Source organism: Elaeis guineensis, chromosome 8 (assembly GCF_000442705.2).
Source record: "Elaeis guineensis isolate ETL-2024a chromosome 8, EG11, whole genome shotgun sequence".
Taxonomy (NCBI): domain Eukaryota; kingdom Viridiplantae; phylum Streptophyta; class Magnoliopsida; order Arecales; family Arecaceae; genus Elaeis; species Elaeis guineensis.
The window spans coordinates 2,975,427-2,995,939 of record NC_026000.2 but is presented as its reverse complement, the minus strand read 5'-3'; the positions used below and the strand labels follow the sequence as shown (position 1 = coordinate 2,995,939).

At 39.2% G+C, this 20,513-nt stretch overlaps 1 protein-coding gene across 1 annotated transcript; it reads left to right on the top strand.

The window, feature by feature from the left end:
• The first annotated feature begins 835 nt into the window (after nt 1–835).
• On the top strand, nt 836–9,525 carry LOC105050769 (eukaryotic translation initiation factor 3 subunit C). The gene is made up of 4 exons (XM_010930913.4): nt 836–977; nt 1,330–1,387; nt 1,479–3,311; nt 8,308–9,525. The coding sequence occupies exons 2-4, from the start codon at nt 1,364–1,366 to the stop codon at nt 9,307–9,309; spliced, it is 2,859 nt and encodes a 952-aa protein (XP_010929215.1). The 5' UTR covers nt 836–977; nt 1,330–1,363; the 3' UTR covers nt 9,310–9,525.
• The last annotated feature ends 10,988 nt before the right edge of the window (nt 9,526–20,513 follow it).

The following is a 20,513-nucleotide window of genomic DNA, read 5'->3' as shown; positions in this document are numbered from 1 at the left end:
TGAAATTTTTTTTTTTCATGAATCTCATGCAGAAAATTAAGATATAAAAATAAATTATTCAATAATAGATCTCAAAAAATAATAATAATAATCAATGAATCATATCTCGAAATTTTTGTTATAGAAAATTCAGCAAAGAAATTTCCGTAGAGAAGCAGAATAATGATTAATAACTGTTGCAAAAGACATGTCATCTGGGTGACATGCAAAAGACTTTGCTTTGATACATCTTATGTAACAGGCACGAAGGAGATCGATATAGAGGAAAGAAAATTCTTTCATGAAACTTTCGTAAATATGTGACTTGATAGAAGAAAATTAAAGAAGCCTGCCTCATTTGCGGTGCCTCCAAGCCTGCCTCGCTTGCGGTGCCTCCGGTTCCTCACTTGTCTCAGCCTTTCGCTATCCTAAACGTTTCTATACCCGCGCTCGGGGCGTCCGCTTGGCGTTTCTGTGCGGGAACTAACCCGACTCGGCCGTAACTCGTAACCCCTTGAACCCACCCGAGTCGGTTCTTGATTCGCTGACACGGAAGGGCAAGAGCAGCGAACGGATGGCTCGCCTCCTTAAGCAACCCAGCGGTCCGAGGTCCGCCGACCGAATTGCGGTGATCGCTGCCCGTCGCAGCGACGGAGAGGCTGTGAGACCTGCCGGTCCTTTCCGATTTACGATCAGCAAATAAAGCTTGAGCCGGTCAATGCGGTTCAAAATTTTTATTTGTCTGGTCTGGGCTGGCCGGTTTGCCGGTCTAAATTCTCGAACCGAGACTAATTTCGGTCGACCTGTTGTAACCCTAGCTTCCTTTACACGCAACGCACGTGCCTCGGCGCAACCTGGAACCCGATAAAACCTTCGGCCGCCGCTACCGCCCCCTCCTCCCCCTTCTTCCCGCGATCCCTTCTTCTCTCGATCGCGGAGCCTCTCTTTTTTCCTCTCAGAATCTAGCGGAAGACGCGCGTAGGCCGACCCGGAAGAAGGTATGCTCTCAAATATCTTTCGGTTCGATTGCGTTAACTTGTTTTGTTTCATGGAAATTGATCGATTTCCCCCCAGGATCTGCTTCCGGGTAGATTCATAGCTAGGTTTTACATCTCGATAAAGATCTCATCTCGTTTAACCTAAAGTCATTACATTTCTGATTTTCTTTGAGCATTCGAGGCGTTTTTTTTTTTTCCTTGACATAAAGTTCGAATTCTTAGGTGAATATTAGGGTTTTTCTCCTTTTTTTTTTTTTTTTTCCTTTTATGTATGCGGATATTAGGGTTTATTCATTCTGTTGAAGTATCTATGCCTGTCTTCCTTTCTAACTCGCGCTGCTTGAATTTCTAGGTTTGTTGGATTCAAGAAGTAAAGAGCAAAAGCCATGGCTTCTCGTTTCTGGATGCAGGTGATATCGGCTTACAACCTTCATCCTAATTTTTACCCTCAGTCTTCCATGTCTTCTTGATTTGAAAAGAACCTGTCCTCTTGAATTCCAGGGTGGTGGCAGTGAATCCGAGGAGGAGGAGGAGGAGATCAGTGAGTATGATGATGGAAGTGATGCCGGGGTGGGAGCAGCCGAGACCGGCGGCGCCACTGCAGGGAGCCGTTATCTCAAGGAAAATGCAAGCGACAGTGATGAGTCAGATGGGCAACATCGCGTGGTCAAGTCCGCTCGGGATAAGAGGTTTGATGAGATGGCGGCCACCGTCGATCAGATGAGGAACGCTATGAAGATCAATGACTGGGTCAGCCTCCAGGAGAGCTTTGAGAAGATTAACAAGCAGTTGGAGAAGGTGGTCCGAGTAACTGAGTCCGAGAAGGTCCCTAACCTCTACATTAAAGCCCTTGTGATGCTGGAGGACTTCTTGGCTCAGGCACTGGCCAATAAGGATGCCAAGAAGAAGATGAGCAGCAGCAATGCAAAAGCTCTCAACTCGATGAAGCAGAAGCTGAAGAAGAACAACAAGCAGTTTGAGGAGCTGATAATGAAGTATCGGGAGAAGCCAGAGAGTGAGGACGAAGCAACAGAGGATGAGGATGAGGAAGAAGAGGAGGATGAAGATGAGGTAGAAGAGGACCCTTCAAAGATTGCAATGTCTGACATGGAAGATGAGGATGAGGAGGACAGTGATGAGCAGGCCAGGGGTGGTGGGGCCTGGGAGAAGCAGATGAGCAAGAAGGATAAGCTTATGGACAAGCAGTTTATGAAGGATCCCAGCGAGATCACATGGGAAATTGTTGACAAGAAGCTTAAAGAGATTGTTGCAGCAAGGGGTAGGAAGGGAACTGGGAGGGTCGAGCAAGTTGAGCAACTTACATTCTTGACCCGTGTGGCAAAAACACCAGCCCAGAAGCTTGAGATCCTTTTCAGCGTGATCTCAGCCCAGTTTGATATCAACCCAAGCTTGCTTGGGCATATGCCAGTTAATGTGTGGAAGAAGTGTGTTGGCAATATGCTTCTTGTCCTTGACATCCTTGAGCAGTACCCAAACATTGTTGTTGATGACTCGGTTGAGCCTGAGGAACACGAGACCCAGAAGGATGCAGCCTACAAGGGGACAGTCCGAGTTTGGGGAAATCTGGTTTCATTCCTTGAGCGGTTGGATTCAGAGTTTTTCAAGAGCTTGCAGTGTATCGATCCACACACTCGTGAGTATGTTGAGAGGCTTAGGGATGAACCTTTGTTTTTGGTTATTGCACAGAATGTTCAGGACTATCTTGAGAGGGTAGGGGATTTCAAGGCAGCTTCCAAGGTGGCATTGCGACGAGTAGAGCTTATATATTATAAGCCTCAGGAGGTCTATGATGCAATGAGAAAGTTAGCTGAACTGAGGGAAGATGGAGCTGAAGGGGTTGGAGAGGATGGTGATGTGGCAGCTGGTGCTGAACGCCAACCAGCTGAGGAGAACAGGGGCCCACCACCATTCGTCGTGATTCCTGAACTTGTTCCTAGGAGGCCTACATTTCCAGAGAGTAGTCGGACACTAATGGATGCGTTGGTGTCTCTGGTTTATAAATATGGGGATGAGAGAACTAAGGCTAGGGCAATGCTTTGTGATATATACCACCATACTATCTTTGATGAGTTCCCTGTTGCTCGTGATCTTCTCTTAATGAGTCATTTGCAGGATGGGATTCAGCTCATGGACATATCATCACAGATCTTATTCAACAGGGCAATGGCACAGCTTGGCTTGTGCGCCTTTAGGGCAGGGTTGATAACAGAAGCTCATGGATGCCTCTCTGAACTGTATGCAGCAGGAAGAGTGAAAGAGTTACTTGCACAAGGTGTATCACAAAATCGTTACCATGAGAAAACTCCTGAGCAGGTACTTCTTTACTTGTTTAATATTTCCTTTTTGATTCCATTATTTCATTTTGTAAGTGCATATACTCTCTTGATTACACTAAAGATAATCAGAATTTTTTTTTTTTAAACCATTGTACATCTTACCGCCGTTCAAGTTATAATATCATTAATTTGATTTTGAAATTGTTTTTCTGGTATGAATATTAATGTAGATAGAATTTCTTTTCAGTTGCATGGATAGATTTAGTTCACCCTGTTACAATGCCAATTAGGGTTTGCATGTCTTTTTAGGATTGTCTTGCATCTCCTGCTGTTTTAGATGCTGCAGTTTCATGTTTGCTTGCACATGCTAACCTAATGCTATTGTGGTACTATTTTTAATTTTTCTTTTTATTGTTTTTATTTGTTAACAGGTGTATAACTATGACATATAAAGTATTGCTTAGGCATTGTAAATTTGATCAGCTTGTGGTGGTGATTTATCATATTCCAGAATGTATAAGGCCTTAAGTTGGAAAATTGTTGCTTTGTCAATCCCTTCTGTCACTGCAAGTATCATATGCATGTCCTTGCATCTCTTTTAGATTGCTAACCCACTAAAATGTTTCTCAATTTAGAGAAAGGCTGAGTAAACGCCAAGATGATTATTTTCCTTGGTCTGTAAAGGGCAAAATTTTGCTTTAGTAGCCAAAGCAAGATCATGTCTCATCAATACATGTGAGTCATCTATGTGCAAAATCCATTATTTACGGCTACAAAATGGTGGGTCAAAGGCAGATAGATTTGGAATGTCGGTATTTGATGCAGATGAAGGCATTCATATTATGTTAAATAGTAGAATTTGATTTGTAGCAATGGTAGAAACTAAAAAATGTTTTTTTTCTTGATAACCCTTTTTTTTCTCTTTGATATTGAAAATGTTGCGCTTGTTGAGCCCCTTGCATTTACAGGAGGAATGACAGGATCTAGGTACCGGAAGTGCATGACAAGTTGCCCGTGGAAATGACCTTAGTTTATAAAAGATGGTCTGGTAGTCATTGACCAAATAATTTGACTTAAAACGGGAAAATATGGGAACATGATTTGGTGATTCAAAAGATGTTAAATTACAGTTATGGAGGTAATAGCTGTTGGTGTAAGCAGAAGAATGCCTTCACGTATGTAGCTGTGTAATCAAATGCTATCATCTAAGATAAATTGCTAGTTATTGCTTTCTCAGGTTGGATGCGCAACCACCCACCAACCCCCCCACCCCTCTGCAGGCGCCGGAGGTTAAAAAAAAAAAGAGAAAAAGAAAACACACACACCAAAAAAAAAAAAAAAACACTCAATTTGCGATGGCTGAGACTCAATTCAAGTCAATCTTTTGGCTCTGCATACTTGCCGTTCTCGAGGAAGTGGGAGATGAACTCAAAGGAAATGGAAGAGAGTGGGTGGGAAATAAGCGAGTTAGGACAAGAGGGTAAGTGAGAAGATGGTAATTGGGCTGACAACTGGATTACTTTATCTTTCTCTCTCTTGTATTTTAGGAAAGAACATGGGTGGTTTATTGTATATTAGTGATCAGGTTTTGGGTGCATGTTTACAAGGTAAGTTTTCTCTTCTTAAGATTCTTATGAGTAGTTGCATGCAACACATTCTAGATTAAGGAATTGCTTGAAAGTTAGCAACACTAAATCAAGTGAAGATACTTGATCGTGTTATAAGGTATGATAGACATTATGTTATTCATTTTCGAGACCAACCATTCACATTAAACTAGTACATCATCATTTAAACCTATAAAGAATGGAGTAAATTTTGGTTGTTGATGATCTTAGCTGTTTAAGAGTTTTCACTGATTCTGGTAATTTTAGTTCTCCTTAAATGATGTAAGATAACGGTTTCTGGTGGTAAACTTTGCTTGCTGATTTTTTGTATGTAGATATGCATGTCCATGCTTGCCTTCTCATATGAAAAATCCATGGGTCATGCTTTGGAACTTTTGAACAACATGTTCATTGCAAATCTTAACTAGTAGACATCCAAGTGCTTAGAAGTTCTTTTAAGTATACCCTTTGTGATGTGGTTTAATTGATTAGTTGGTGCTAGCACAGGTGCTCCGAAAGAGTTTGAATTTGGGAAAATTAAGTGGCTTTTGAAGTTGCTAGATGTATATTATACTTTTCACTGGAATTATAATTGTTGATTAAGTATTTGGTGAGTATTAAATTATCATATGTGATTTTGTATGATATATGATAAGTAGGATTTGTAGACCTGGCCAGAAATGGTTGAAACAATGTGTGATGGCTGCTATTATGCTTCAAGACTTCGGATTTGATGATTTGGCCAGGCTGAGGACCGAGATTCTTGTCCTAAATGACATTTAAGTAATTCCTGATCAACTTTCTTCACAGTGTCTTTCCTGAACTTTTTGGAAATGTATTTGATAATTTCTAGTCTTCATACTAGACACTTTTGCTTGTTTATGGTTAAAAATAGTTCTCAATCATTGTAGATCTAATGATCCATGTTCAGGATCAAAATGGACTTAAGTGATCCTGAAGATCTCTGGATGATAATCAATTTGGATTGAAGTATCTGAATGGTAGAACTTATGGTTTGAACAATTAGAATGTTGATTCTTTTATATCCATCAAGTTTTCACTTTACAGTGACCATGGTATCAAAAAACATAAGGTTATTGATGTCCTTAGGGATTTGAAGGGTAAAGAAAGGGACATCTAGTTGTTTAGGTGTTCAAACCTACAATTATTTTGTTGTATATTCTATCATTCTGATTCCTTCTACAATCTTCTACGTAGGAGGATAAATAAGTCCATGCATTTGGAGGGTCAAAACATGCTTTATTAATTATATTCATGATTTTGGTTTAGTTTGTTTTTAAGGTGAGAAAACTTACTGTAAAGGTGTTGCATGTAACTAGTGGATAAGGGAAGAAAATTTTGTCTGTTCATCAGGAAGCAAAAGGAAAGGAGGCAATTTTCTATGTTATGACTGATAATGATGCTGGTGACTTTAGTGCTGACAACTGCTATATCATTTTCTTTTTACATACTTTTTTCTCTCTCAAAAAAAAAAAAAAAAAACTTGGTCATATTTGGGTGTAATTATATTGAATAATTAAACTTGGTGTTTCTTTAACCAAAATATATAGATTTTAGTTTCTAGATATTGTTTGGTAGCGTAGATCATATTCAACAGTCTGGAACTTCAATTTGAATGGCTTCTTGTTGGTTTTAAAATCGTTAACTCCTCTCTTATCATTAAAGTGTGCAGTTCAACTCATAAATGTAAATTTAAAGTTGCTTGAAAGTTAAAATGTTCTTATTATAGTGATCTCTTATGCTTCATTCCATCAAACTTCAAATTTTGCTGTGCTTCCTACCTTACATATTGCTTTACCCTTTTTCTTTTTCTATTGGATGTTTAAAAAGAAATAAGAAAGATCTAATGATGTGATCTGTTACGACGCCTTCTACGATTTATGATATAATCACGATCTTGATTCATGATTAGGGATGCAAGTGCTAGTGTGCGCAATCTTATCCATTTCATAGTTGCCAGATGAAAAGTGCGGAAAACTGATAATTATTTGAATCTGGAAATGAATATCCATTACTTATAACAGGAAACATGGGTATGATTCAGGCAATCAACATAACAAACATATTTGGATAAATGTATACTGATGTTGGATATGACCGATAACCATATCAGGTGTTAAGGGATATCTACAGTGTTAATGGACGCATATGACCAAAGTATCTTGTTTATGGGTTGCCAAAGTGTATGGTATACCTATCTTATGAGTCCATGCCTTTTAAGTTGATGCAAACTGGTCCGTAAATGAAAAAGAAAGGATGCCTATGCCTGATGTTATAGTTAGAAAATGTAGAAAGTTGATGGTGGTTTGGTTTTATCAAACTCGTGTTTGCTTGTGTGCTCACTGATTCCATCTACATCTTTGAAAGCATGATTATATCCACGTTTAAATCAAGGTCTGAAATTGTTGTCTGCATCTATTTTGAAAGTTAAGGGCATGACCATTTCTATGTCCAAATCTGAATGAATTCAAAAGTTATGTCAGTTTCTGTATCTGAATATAAATCACTTATATTAGCTTTATCTGTATCCAGTCAAAACAAGGATCTTGTGTAACCTCACTATGCAAAAGTTGGATAACAAGCTGTTTGAATAAATTTTGAAGTTTACTGTTCTGAGTAAAATGTGAAGTCAAATAAAATGCGAAGAAACTAGTAATGGTGGTCGATACAAGGGCTCATGATAAATTTGTGAGATCAATTATGGTACCTTGCTGCATCTAGAACAAGAGGTAAGACCATAAGAGAAGTCAATTTTTGTTTCCTGAAACTAAGATCATGAGATGAAGATTATCGCAGCAGATTTTGAAGCAAATGTGGAGTTTGAGGAATCACGTAGAACTGGCCATCAGGTTCTTAATTTAAAACTGTCTTGTGAATTGTTGAGTACCACTCTCAACGAAGAAGTCAAGCGAGTTATGAGCATGCATCTTATGGCTGTAACGAAGTAGTCTCCAGATCTCTTTTCTGACATAGCATCCTTTGTACCCAGAATCTCTATTTCTGCAAGTAGGTTTGAGATATTTTTAGGTCATTCAGATTGGAATCTAAATGATATAAAATTGATCAGGGCAAATATACAATTAAGGGATGCAAGCGCTTAAACATTGCCCCTTCCCCTCCCTCTCTGTTTAATTGATACTTCTTGTGGTTGCTGACTATGACCTTTCGATGTTCAAGGGGATGGTGCCTAACCACCACATTTTTTGATATTTAAGAAATACATTCTTGATATATATTGGCACTTCGATTTTTGTTTAAGTCAATGAAAATAAAGATGATTTTTTTCCCAACTATATTCATTGTTGATCTATTTCTTTCTCAACACGTTGCTAGGGCATTATTTTAAATTATAGTTTTATACATAATCAGTGCAAATAATGAATTGACTTTATTTTGGTTTTTCAGGAAAAGCTTGAACGGAGAAGGCAGATGCCCTACCATATGCATATAAACCTTGAGCTTCTGGAAGCCACTCATCTGATATGTGCCATGCTTCTTGAGGTCCCTAATATGGCTGCGAGCACCTTTGACGCCAAGCGCAAGGTTATAAGCAAGACGTTCCGTAGGCTTCTTGAAGTGAGTGGAAGGCAGACTTTTGTTGGTCCTCCTGAGAACGTCAGGGACCATGTCATGGCTGCCACCAGAGCCCTAAGCAAGGGAAACTATCAAAAAGCTTTTGATGTCATCAAATCCCTTGACATCTGGAAGCTCCTGAGGAACAGAGAAACTGTGCTGGAGATGGTGAAGTCCAAGATCAAGGAGGAGGCACTGCGGACCTACCTCTTTACATATTCGTCCTGCTACGATTCCTTGAGCTTAGACCAGCTTACTGCAATGTTCGACCTCTCCGAGGCCCATGCCCACAGCATTGTGAGCAAGATGATGATCATGGAGGAGCTCCATGCAAGCTGGGACCAACCAACAAGGTGCATCATGTTCCACAATGTGGAGCACACCAGGCTGCAGGGGCTTCTCTTCCAGATGGCAGAGAAGCTCAACATCCTTGCTGAGAACAATGAGAGAGCTTATGAGGCCAGGACTGGCGGGGGGCTTGATGGGCTGCCGCCCAGACGCAGGGGAGAGGCTCAGGACTATAGTGGAACTGCTGCATCTGGGAAATGGCAGGAGAACTTCATCTCGGCATCGCAAGGAAGGCAGACCGGTGGACATGGAGGGCGAACTGGATACAGTGGCAGGTTAGGGAGTTCAGGTCAGGGAGCGGGTGGAGGGTTTTCAAAGGATCGAACGGCGCAGGGGCAACGGGGGACTGGTGGTTATCAAAGCATGCGATACCAGGATGCTTATGGGAATGTCGGGAGGACTTCATACCAAACAGGTGCAGCTGTGAGAGGTTCACAGGTGGAGACTTCGCGTATGGTGAGTCTGAATAGGGCTGGTAGGGTTTAGTGGAAGAACACGACTTTGATAAGAGGAGGCCTCTCAGTTTTTGGTTACCACAACTTGCTCCCTTTTTTTCTAGAATATTTTTATTGAGGACTGTTTTAATTTTGCTCTGAACGGCTTTTTGCTCTGTTTCTTTAGATTGAGAACCTGGTATGCTCCGTAGAGCTATGGGGGATGGGAATCTATATTTACTCCTTTATATATGTTTATGTTGCTTCATTTTTCATTTGTGCTTTCTATATTTATTTATTTGTTTTTATTATCTTTTTCATTTGTTTTCTCTATATTTCATTTGTGCTCTTATACATTTGTTTTGTTTTATTATCTTTTTTCACTGCCCGATGCTTTAGCTGTGTTTTTGTTTTGGTTGTCCAAAGGTATAAAAGCTTACTGATTAGGTGCTCGTTTAGCTTTTCTCAACACATTATGTCTTTCAGAAATGTTGGGATGATGGCAATGCGAGCATCTCATACAATACGAATATAAGAATTTCGCTTTATATAGGTAGGATGTGTAAAATATTTTGGTATGTCATGTGATGGATGGTTCTAAAATTGAGCAACAAATACTAATAGGTCATCAGGAAGTATGTAGTTTTATCCGGCATAGGGGCTGATGAGCCATGTCTGAAGGATACTTACGGTTGGCTTAATTATTTGAATTTGTGCATATGGGTGTTGTGGTCTCCATCGAAGAAGTCGAGATCTCCACCAACCAAGAAAATAGGGGAGTGCATAAAAAGCACCTCCTCATCTCTAAATCGCCTGAATGGCTTCGGGGATCAGTTACTCCCTCTAATTAGTCCACTTTAGTGTATGCGATCAACTGTCACTTAGTAATGCCAGTGTACTTTCCAAGGGCTGGCGGTTGTTTTTGGTCATCGGTTTTTGCTTTTGGTACACCGCACCTGCCCTGGATACAAGGCTTATTGCAGAGGTTCACTGGTTGCCATCTTGACATTAAGCCGTAACACTGGTATCCTTTTACACAAGGCTAAGGGTCCGTTTGGTTAGTCATTAAAAAAATATTTTTTTATTTTTAAATTTTTAAAAAATAAAAATTAAAAAATAATATTTAATAAAAATATGAAAAATAAATAATTAAAATTAAAATAATTAAAATAATTATTATATATGTAAATTAAAATTTTTTATTTTTTAAAATATATATTTTTTTTATTTTTTTACATTCAAAATATCAAATCAAAAAGTAAAGAGTTCGAATTTTTTTCTCTCGTCAAGCTATTCACCTCCTCACTCTTTTCTTTCTCACTTCTCGAATCCTTCTACCTCGTCAAGTTCTTCATCTGTCATCTCCAAATATTATTTTTTGCTTTATAGCAACTTAGTTATCAAACATATTTTTTATATTTTTACTTTTTTACTTAATAACAAAAATTAAAAAAATAAAATATATTTTTTAAAAATCAAAAATCAAAAAATGTAACCAAATGCACCAGCTCCCTAATAATTCCAATGATGTGTTAGGTGATGTAATCATCTTATTTGGTATTGCAAAATTTTATCCAGTAATAAAGGATCCAGTGATAACTTCGGTGATAGCATCACTGTATAATACAGTGATGTGCAGCGATGTTATCACCACACATATCTTAGGTGATAGTACATCATCGGATATTGGTGCTGTGCTAAAATTATTTTAGGATAAAAATATCTTTAGTCAGTAAGTTGGGAAGAAAATAAAAATTTTTCTTATCTTTTTTTATAGATACCTATCTATTAGATGTATTTTTTATTTTTATTGACAGGTTTAGTTAAATGATATGGATATTTTTTATTTATTTATGAGATACTTATTTTATTTTTATAGGTAGATATGGTTAATTGGCAAGGATGGATCATGTTAAATTCTTCGTGCTTTTTTTTTCTTAATTTATTTTAATAGACTAAATCATTTCTAATAGGCAGTCTTGATATTGATGGTCAAAATTGATTGAGTCTAGTCAAACATGATTATATATAATATTATCATAATATTATTTTAATAGTTTCATCAAAATAAATATTTATAATAATAATAAATAAATAAATAAATATTATTATTATTACTATTGCTATATGATTTTGTGAGGAGTTATAAATGAAGAATGTTTAATCAAGTTATAAAATAATTATTATGAATTAATATATAAAATTATTTATGATATTTTATATATTATCACTGTCACTATTCGGTGATATATCAAATACAATAAAATTTTATTTTTAATAATATTTTAATAATATTAAATATGATGATCATATATCATCTCAATATTTATATATTATTTTAATATTTATAATATTTTGATAATTATATTATTTTAATAATTATATCATTGATGATATACCAAATAATACCTAAAACGATTCTTTTGCTAGATGTTTTTGCATGACAGAATGTTTGTAACATAGCTATTTTCCTCTTAATCCAGTACTCCATTTTTTTTTCAAAAAAAAATATTTAATTAAATTATAAAATAATTATTATAAATTAATATATAAAATTATTTATGATATTTTATATATTATCACCGTCACTATTTCTGTGATATATCAAATATAATGAAATTTTATTTTTAATAATATTTTAATAATATATTAAATACGATGATCATATATCATCTTAATATTTACATATTATTTTAATATTTATAATATTTTGATAATTATATTATTTTAATAATTATATTATTGATGATATATCAAATAATATCTCAGAAGATTCTTTTGCTTGATGTTTTTGCATGACAGAATGTTTGTAACATAGCTATTTTCCTCTTAATCCAGTACTCCATTTTTTTTGGAAAAAAAAAAAAGGATAGCCATCCTTTAATGCGCTGGCGCTGCTCTGACTTATGCTCACTTGTTATCACTTGACACGTTTTAATGTTCTAAATTTAGTTCTGTTCTCGACATCTTCAATTAATACATCAGAAAAATGAGATGACCGACGTCTTTTTCCTGATCGATGCTGCCAAAAACATGTGATTCCTGCCCCAGTAACCCCACGCCATTCAAAACGTGTTGAAACTTCGGCTCCACCACCCATTTCCCCCTCCATATCGGTCCTATTTCCTCTCCATCTAAGCATGGTAACAATGGGTGGACAAGATAATAAGCCAGTGCCCTTAGAAACTGCTCGAGTACATGGGGTCCAACAATTCACAATAATTCTTGAACGAGACTAGAATGCAGCAAAAACATACGAAGCACCCCCAAAATACAAAGCCTACTTGAAACACAAACATTGCAACTGTAAAATATAATACTTCCTATGGAGGAGAGAAGGGGAAAATTTATTATCTAAGATGAAAATATGGATTAATAGAAAGATAGATAATGTAATGTACAAGATCGATATCACAATACAGTCAGAAATGATAATATTCGATCTTAAAGAAATATGTGTTTCTCCTATACCGTAAAAGAACAATATGAAGTCATTCAGTGTATAATCCAAAATATTTCGATCTCAGCTTCGGCCCTGACGATTCTTGACTCATGGTGATCCTCCTAAGCAGAACACTTCGGATCAGTCAATTCCGACTTCCACCTCAAGTCTGTCTCAGTCTTTATGACAACTGTTGGGTATAAAATAACTCCAGTCGAAGTTCGTAAGAGGCCAGCCCTCTCAAGATTCTTCCGGCTTCCGATTTTGTACGGCGTCTTTCTGAACTTCCCCAGCCATCCGAGCTTCCACAGTACCATCCGGACTCCTCCAGTAGTCGATCTTCCACGGTGTCCTCCGGACTCCTCCAACGGACGAGCTTCCACAGTACCATCCGGACTCCTCCAGCAGTCGACCTTCCACGGTATCCTCCGGACTCCTCCAACGGACAAGCTCCTATCGTACCCTCCGAACTTCTCCAATAATGAGCTCCTTCAGTCGTCTATCGGACTGCTCCAAATGCTCTCTGGACTTCACTGTCAGTCAATTTTCTATAGTGATCGACTACTCTCCGAATCTTTTTCCGACTTCCTCCTATCACGATCAACTTTACTTCGAGCTTCTTTCGGATTTCGTCAACGTCCGGGCTTCTCCAGCAGCATGACTTCTACAGTCACCAGATTCCATCCAAGTTTCTACGGTGGTCGGTTGCCTTCCAAATTTTATCCGAGTTTCAACAGTAAGCGAATTCCGTCCGAACTTCCATGGCAACTAGTCTCCATCCGAGCTTCTACGATAACCGATCTTCATCCAAACTTTTACAATGGACGGGCTCCATCTCAGTTACAACTGAGTAGTGCTGGATGCCAAGGAATGAGTTTGAATCTTCTAGGATCTCCACTATTATGACCTCCCTGTGATCAGCCCATGTGGTGGTGGTCATGGACCACAAGACAGGAAAGAAGCTATTGCATGATCTTTGTTGGGATATACCGACTGACCCCCGTATGCCGACTTATCCTCGGATCGATCCGACCAACGTCCGACTCTACCCACCGGACAGACAGACGACTCCGATAATTACTGCCGACAATATCCGGTCGAAGGTATGCCGGCCAAACAGACCGATACTATTTCCAACCGACCCAATGACCGAATCCATATCACCGACTCACTGTCGGGGGTGGCAGCCGACGTCCGATTTTCACAAGGCACCAGATCAGCCGACGATATTTTTGAGTCATCATCCGACGTCCCGGCAGTCGAATACCGACATATAGTCGGCCAGCCCGTCCAAACGTCGTACAATCGCTATGGGCTATTGTCCCGTCAAGGATATGCTGTGCGGCCATCCTGGGGCATTGTCCTACTAAGGACGTGGGTCAATTCTGATGACCTGACAACCCACGTCGATTTGACAGCCTCCGACGATTTGACAACTCCCCAATTGTCTGCACTATTAATGACGGGATCATACCGCATTCTACTATAAAATGGGATAAGACAACAGTTTCGGTAATTTTTCGAAAGTTCTCTCAAGCTTTCTCAAACTCTGCTAAAATCTCATTCGAGTGTTCCATTTCTGTTGAAGCAGAGTACTGATTTGAGCGTCGGAGGATCTTGTCGGAGCACCTCTAACTTTGGTTTAGATTTTTCTTGCAGGTCCCGATGGCGGCCGTGATTTTTTCGACTCCAAGTTTTTCGGCATCGACAGAATTCTGTACCAACAATAATTAATATCGGACATCTGCAGATGATCGGACATCTGAATTAGTTGATATCCGACTCCAACCGTACGAATACTTCAATCCTCATTGATTTTTATTTCACTGAATACAGTTAATCCTAATCACTTCTTCCCTTCAGCGTTCATCTCCATCACTAATCTAATCTTATCAATGTTCTTATTTTAAAATTTAAAAATATTTATGATATTTAGCTGATTCTGTGATAGATAAAACGGATATAACCATTCGACCTCAAAAATTTTAATTAAAAATTTAATCATACCACATCCAAATCAATCATGTAGTCTGTTTAAAATATTTTTTTGATCTTTACTGTAAATTTTTTTTTTTTTTTTTTTAAAGACTCCTGAGATATGCGTGAACAATTTTTTTATATTTTTTTTATTTATTTTTAACTGAAATATTGAAAAATCTCTGTCAGAGTTAACTCCCATCAAAACTTATCTTACAGGCTTTTCTTTCGAGAGGACGCGCCATTGCTCCATTTTTTTTGGCCGAATTTCAGATTTGAATGGCAACACGTAATGCCATTAAGCCGGATGCACTGGCCATACCTAACCTGGGTACTTCTTCACCCAAGCCCGGTTTCTCCGTGGTGCGGGCGAGCACACCGTGTGCGGCACACGCTGTCCGGAGTTCCAGACTCCTCCAACAGCTCGCGCAACTTTGGCTTACTCGTAGCTTTTCCGGTGCATGGCGTCCGATGTGTGGTGTGTGGGTAGAACATCCAATCCACCACTCAACTAAAGCATTTCTGACAGGACTAGTTTCGAAGGGCCCGTCCTCCTCTGGTTCTGGTTTCCCTCACATGACCCTGTCTCCCTTCCACCACAACAAGACCAGCCGCTGTATATCCACCACCACCCCCAATCGGGGTGTTATTTCAAGTTCTCCCTTATCCCCTCACCCAAACACAATCTGAGAAGTCCCCTCTCAACCCCATCCGAGAACTCCCCGCTCCTCGCAAAGATGTTCTTCTACTCCAAGACCATGGCGGCCTACTCCTCCGAGCGCGCTGGCGTCCTCCAGATCCTGTGGCAAGCCGTCCAGCTTCCCACCAAGGCTGCCACCCTCTTCTTCCCCCTCTTCGCTCTCACTCTCTTCTCTTCCTCCTGTGTCTTCTACGCCAACTTCTCCTCTATCTCTCCTGTCCTCATGGACTTGGTCTCCAAGCTCCACATCCTCCTCAAAGGCCCCGCTCCCGGCCCCGAGCTCTCCCACGTCCTCCTTGAGATGAAAAAAGAACTCAAACAAGTCGCCGGCTCCGAGTCCATCATCACCCTCATCTCTTTCTTCGCCTCCCTCTTCCTCCTCGTCGCCACCTTCTACACCTTCGCCATGGCCTACTCCGGCACTTCCCTGACTCCCAAAGCACTCCTCTCTAGAGTCGCTCGCCGCTGGTACCAAACGCTTGTCACCAGGCTCTACGTCGTTCTCCTGAGCCTGGGCTTCGGACTTTTGTCTTCGCTTGTGATCGGCACTGTCATGCTAGTCTGCGATGATTCCACATATCTGGCGAGCTCCAGCGTCGGTCTGTGTATTGTAGCGGCCTCCATTTACATTTATCTGTGGACGAGGTGGTCGATGAGCTTGGTGATCACGGTGGTGGAGGAGACATGGGGGATCGGTGCTCTCTCGTGGTCGGTGGAGCTCTTCGTTGGCAACAAGAAGAAAGGTTGGATTCTCACTTTCATCCTGATGCTGCTCAAGATCGTGATCTATGGAGTTCTCGGGCTTCTCATGATGGCCGGGCCGACTCCGCCGTCGCCTCCACCACCGCCATTGGAGGATCAGCTTAGGATTGGGTTTCTTGCGGCGACCGCTAGTGCTCTTCTGGACATGTATGCCATGGCAGTGTATACGGTGTTCTACTACGAGTGCAGGAAGAGCCATGGCTTGGATGAGATGCTCAAAGTTCAAGAAGGATTTATGTACACCAGCTTACCTGCTGCTGTTGTCAATGTTGAGGCAACTTTTCCATGAGCTTGGGTTGCAAAGAGAAATACACTGGAAAGAGCTCAAGGAGGGGGGTGTTGCCGGAAGGATTCGGTATGTTTCTACTGGGATCTATGTGGCATGTGGATGCTTTAGAATAGCTTAATAGTACTATTAGGTGTTAATATCAAACTATGGTTTGAAAATGCATGGGACTTGGCTTGCTAATATGTTTATTCTGTGATTTAATATGAGATCTACCTTGCATTTTAATATGAAATGCTGAATGATCCAATTCGGTTTGCTTGGATCATGTTGAAATCTAATAAGAGATTTGGGAAGATCTTAAAAGTGGTGCTGCTGAAGTTCTGTTGTTGGTATCTACTTTATCAGGGCTGTGTGCGAGCTTTGTAATTGATTATTGTAGCCATGGAGTGTCAATTATTGTGCTTAAATTAGGATTTGGAGTTTCCCACTATGTGGATTATTTTATTTTTTTCATGCATTCATAGAGGAGAGAGACAAATAAGCAAGTAAATAGGCCAAGAAGGTTGGGGCTGGGGGGGGTGGAGAGGGGAGTGGGGTGGCTGTGTGTGCGTAAGGAGACGGGATCTGTCGGTGAAAGACACTGAAGTCTGTATCGGTCCTTCACTTTGAAAAAAAAAAAACAACAAAATTTTTTTTGTGGACCGGATCTATTGCGTGTCCCTCAAGTGTGTCTATTCCCCCTCTTTTTTCTTTTTCCTTTTTTTTTGCAGTGCTGACCCTACTTTTGATGCCTGACAGCTTTAGTAATGTGGACGCATCCAAAAAAAAAAAAAGGAATATCTTTAGGGGTGTGGACACCGTACATTGCGCTAGGGAGAGGGTTATTGTTGGGCTCAGATAGAGCTCTTTACATGATTGGTGCTGGTAATGGGTCTCATTATTCGTATTGTGTGTGGGCCATCACCATCTATCTCTGTACAGGTCCGAGTGGTACCATTTTGTTAGCTGTCATATTAATTGCTGCCATTTTATTGATACGTGCCTAATAAAATAGTGTGTACGATAGGAACTGGTTTATAGCTCGCATCAGGATGTCACACGAGCTATCTAATTGCAATGGTCGTTAGTAATTCATGGAAGTGTATTTGTGGACGTTTCCACAACCTGTCCATCCGTTTCTAGGCTATGAACTTGAGGGGCATGATCATGTGGAACTACTACATGCTATATTGTTTTTCATATATCTACATCATGGCTACAAGCTTGTTGTTTCAAGTTGTTCCTTTTTCCACTAATAAATGACCATGAGAAGATGTAGCTTTGAGGTCGGTTGCTCGTGTTTCTTGCTGTGCACAGCAACGTCCGTAGACAACACTTGCTTAGCTATTATCAGGAAAAAGATGTGCGCTTTGCGTTATGTGAGAAAAAACTTAGTAAATTCACCCTTCTGCACATTAAATTGTTTCTATTTGTTTCTGAAACCTTTCTTAGTTCTATATTCACCTAGTCCTCGTATATTAAAGGTTTTCTATCGGCTAATTTGGTTTGTGGCTTGTAATTTCTGGTTAGTTTGCAAAGTCATTAATTCCTTGATAGAAAGGTGGATCATCCAAACACAATGACAAAGCATACAAAAATGCATCTGACCTAAATGTTATAGTTGCAAGTTGTCATCTCTTTTCCTTTTCTTGATTCTTGCAAAATCTCCTCTGGAGAATCTTCATCTGCATTCTTTTAAGAATAAAATTATATGCCTCTTGAGATCAGTATTTTTCACTTGTTATTTCATTTTTCTTCCTTTTCTTTATAAAACTTTCTCCTCTATTTGGATGAAAAAAAAATTGTTGAAAAGTCATCTATGGGTGGGTGGGTTTATATGCACAGTGAGAACTTCACATAAGTTTGAAGTACGCATAGAGAATCCAACTCATGATGTATTCATGTTGTAATTTCCATTGACCATGTGTATTATGTGTAACACCCCGGCCCAGAATCAGCCACAGCCCACATAAAAAAAAAAAAAAAGAAGAAGAAAACAGAGGATATCGGGAGGAAGAAGACTCCCGTTGAGAGTCTTCTTCCCACCGTGAAAGGGAGAGGGGAATCCGAGTAAAAAATGGATTCTTCCCTTATAAAACTCAAGCCCCTTGCCTCCTCCTTCGTGAATCACCCTAAAATCTCTATTTCTTTCGATTTTCTTTGTTCTCGGATTGAAGATTTTTGGCCGATGATTTAGTGGCCCAAAAACACCACAAAGAGCAAGGTAATAAATCAAAGACTCCTCCCTTCAATTTCTTTTGATTATAAATCAGGATTTCTACCGATTTATTGCTGTTTTTTTTTAGAAAAACTTCGAGATTTTGAAACCTTTATTTTGGCCGTCCGTGTGTGTGTGTTTTCCGACGCCGTTCGCCGCCGGCGAGCACCCAGATCGAGTGTCATGGTTGCGCCGCCTCAGGCTAGACCTCCCTTCCGTCGTTCCGACGAGATCTCGTGGGGGATTTGGATGGGAAAGAAGGGGGATCGCGTCTCCTGTTTCGGTCAAAAACAAGCCGCGGGAAGAAAAGAAAGGAAGAAGAAGAAGAGAAGAGAAGAGAAGAGAAGAGAAAAGAAAAGAAAAGAAAAGAAAAGAAAAGAAAAGAAAAGAAAAAGAAAAAAAGAAAAAGAAAAGAAAAAGAAAAAGAAAAAGAAAAAGAAAAAAGAAAAAGAAAAAGAAAAAGAAAAAGAAAAGAAAAAAAAGAAAAAGAGAAAGAAAAAAATAAAAATAAAATAAAATAAAATAAAGAAGAGAGAGAATTTTTCTCTCTCTCCTTTCTCTCTCTTTTCTCTCTCCTCTCTCTACCTTCTCTCTCTATATTTTCTCTCTCTAGATTCTCTCTCTAGATCTTTCTCTCTTTTTGTGGATTTTATCTCTCTAGAATCTTTCTACTCTCTCTGATTGCATCACAGATCCTAGGATATATTTGAATTAAAAATATGATGAATTGAGATTGCTTCGAAATTCGTGCAGTAGATCTGATCCCAGTCCGATCCTATTCGAAATTTGTAACACTTGATTCATATTGAGTCACCTTGATAGGACCTCTGATGATCTCGATCATGACTGCCTCATCGAAAGGATACGAAATTTTCTCTCTCCACTTTCTCTCTCTAAAATTTTCTCTCTCTTCATGAATTTTCTCTTTCTAGAAGTTTTATGAATCAGTGGAGGATCCTGATACATAGACAAATCCTAATTTTGATTAATCCTAAGAGAGATCCTTGTTTTGTGTATTAGGATCAATTATCGATAATTTCTCTATATGTGATTTTTATATTGATCAGGATTATGAAGAGATGATTGTCTGCATATGATATCAAGTGGAATATTTTGTTAAAGAAATTTATAAATTAAAGAAGAACATTAATTTTTGTGCTTGGATTAGTCACCGGTAAAGGTAAGAATCTCTGTACATGATCACTATTATATATATGCTATTTTACTGTTGGTCTTGCATTATTGGTTTTGCATCGTCGGATTTGAGATCGATGAATTTATTCTACCTGAGATACTGTTATTTGATTTTGAGCATGAGTATGTTATGTCAATATATATGTATCAGAGATTGATGGCATGATTATATGATATGACATATCTGAGTTGATCATAATGCAAGTCGGAATTGATTTGATGAAATCAATACATAATGATTAAATGAAAAGAAAGAGATATATGGTATGGACTAGCTTTGTCATGTGGAACAGCCCGCCAGGAGCTTATGCCTGGGACAGCCCCCACTGGCTTACAGGTGGATCAGCCGGTCAGGAGCTCATGCCTGGGACAGCCTGCCAGGAGCTTATGCCTGGGACAGCCTCTTACGGACTTTCGTATGTGGGACAGCTGGCCAGAAGCTCATCCTGGGACAGTCTTGAAAGACTTTTTAAGTGGATTCGATCCGGATGGTGACTAAGGTATAGAACTTGGATAGTCCAGAACCAGAAAGAAAAGGTTAAAAATCATGTGATTATGAAAGGAGAAATGAAAGATAAGACATGAAATAATTGTTGAATAAAAGGGGTTTCACCTGTTAACATATGATGATGCATCTATTTTGACAAGATAGAAAATTTATGAATATTTGCATTATTCTGGACATTGAACATGAG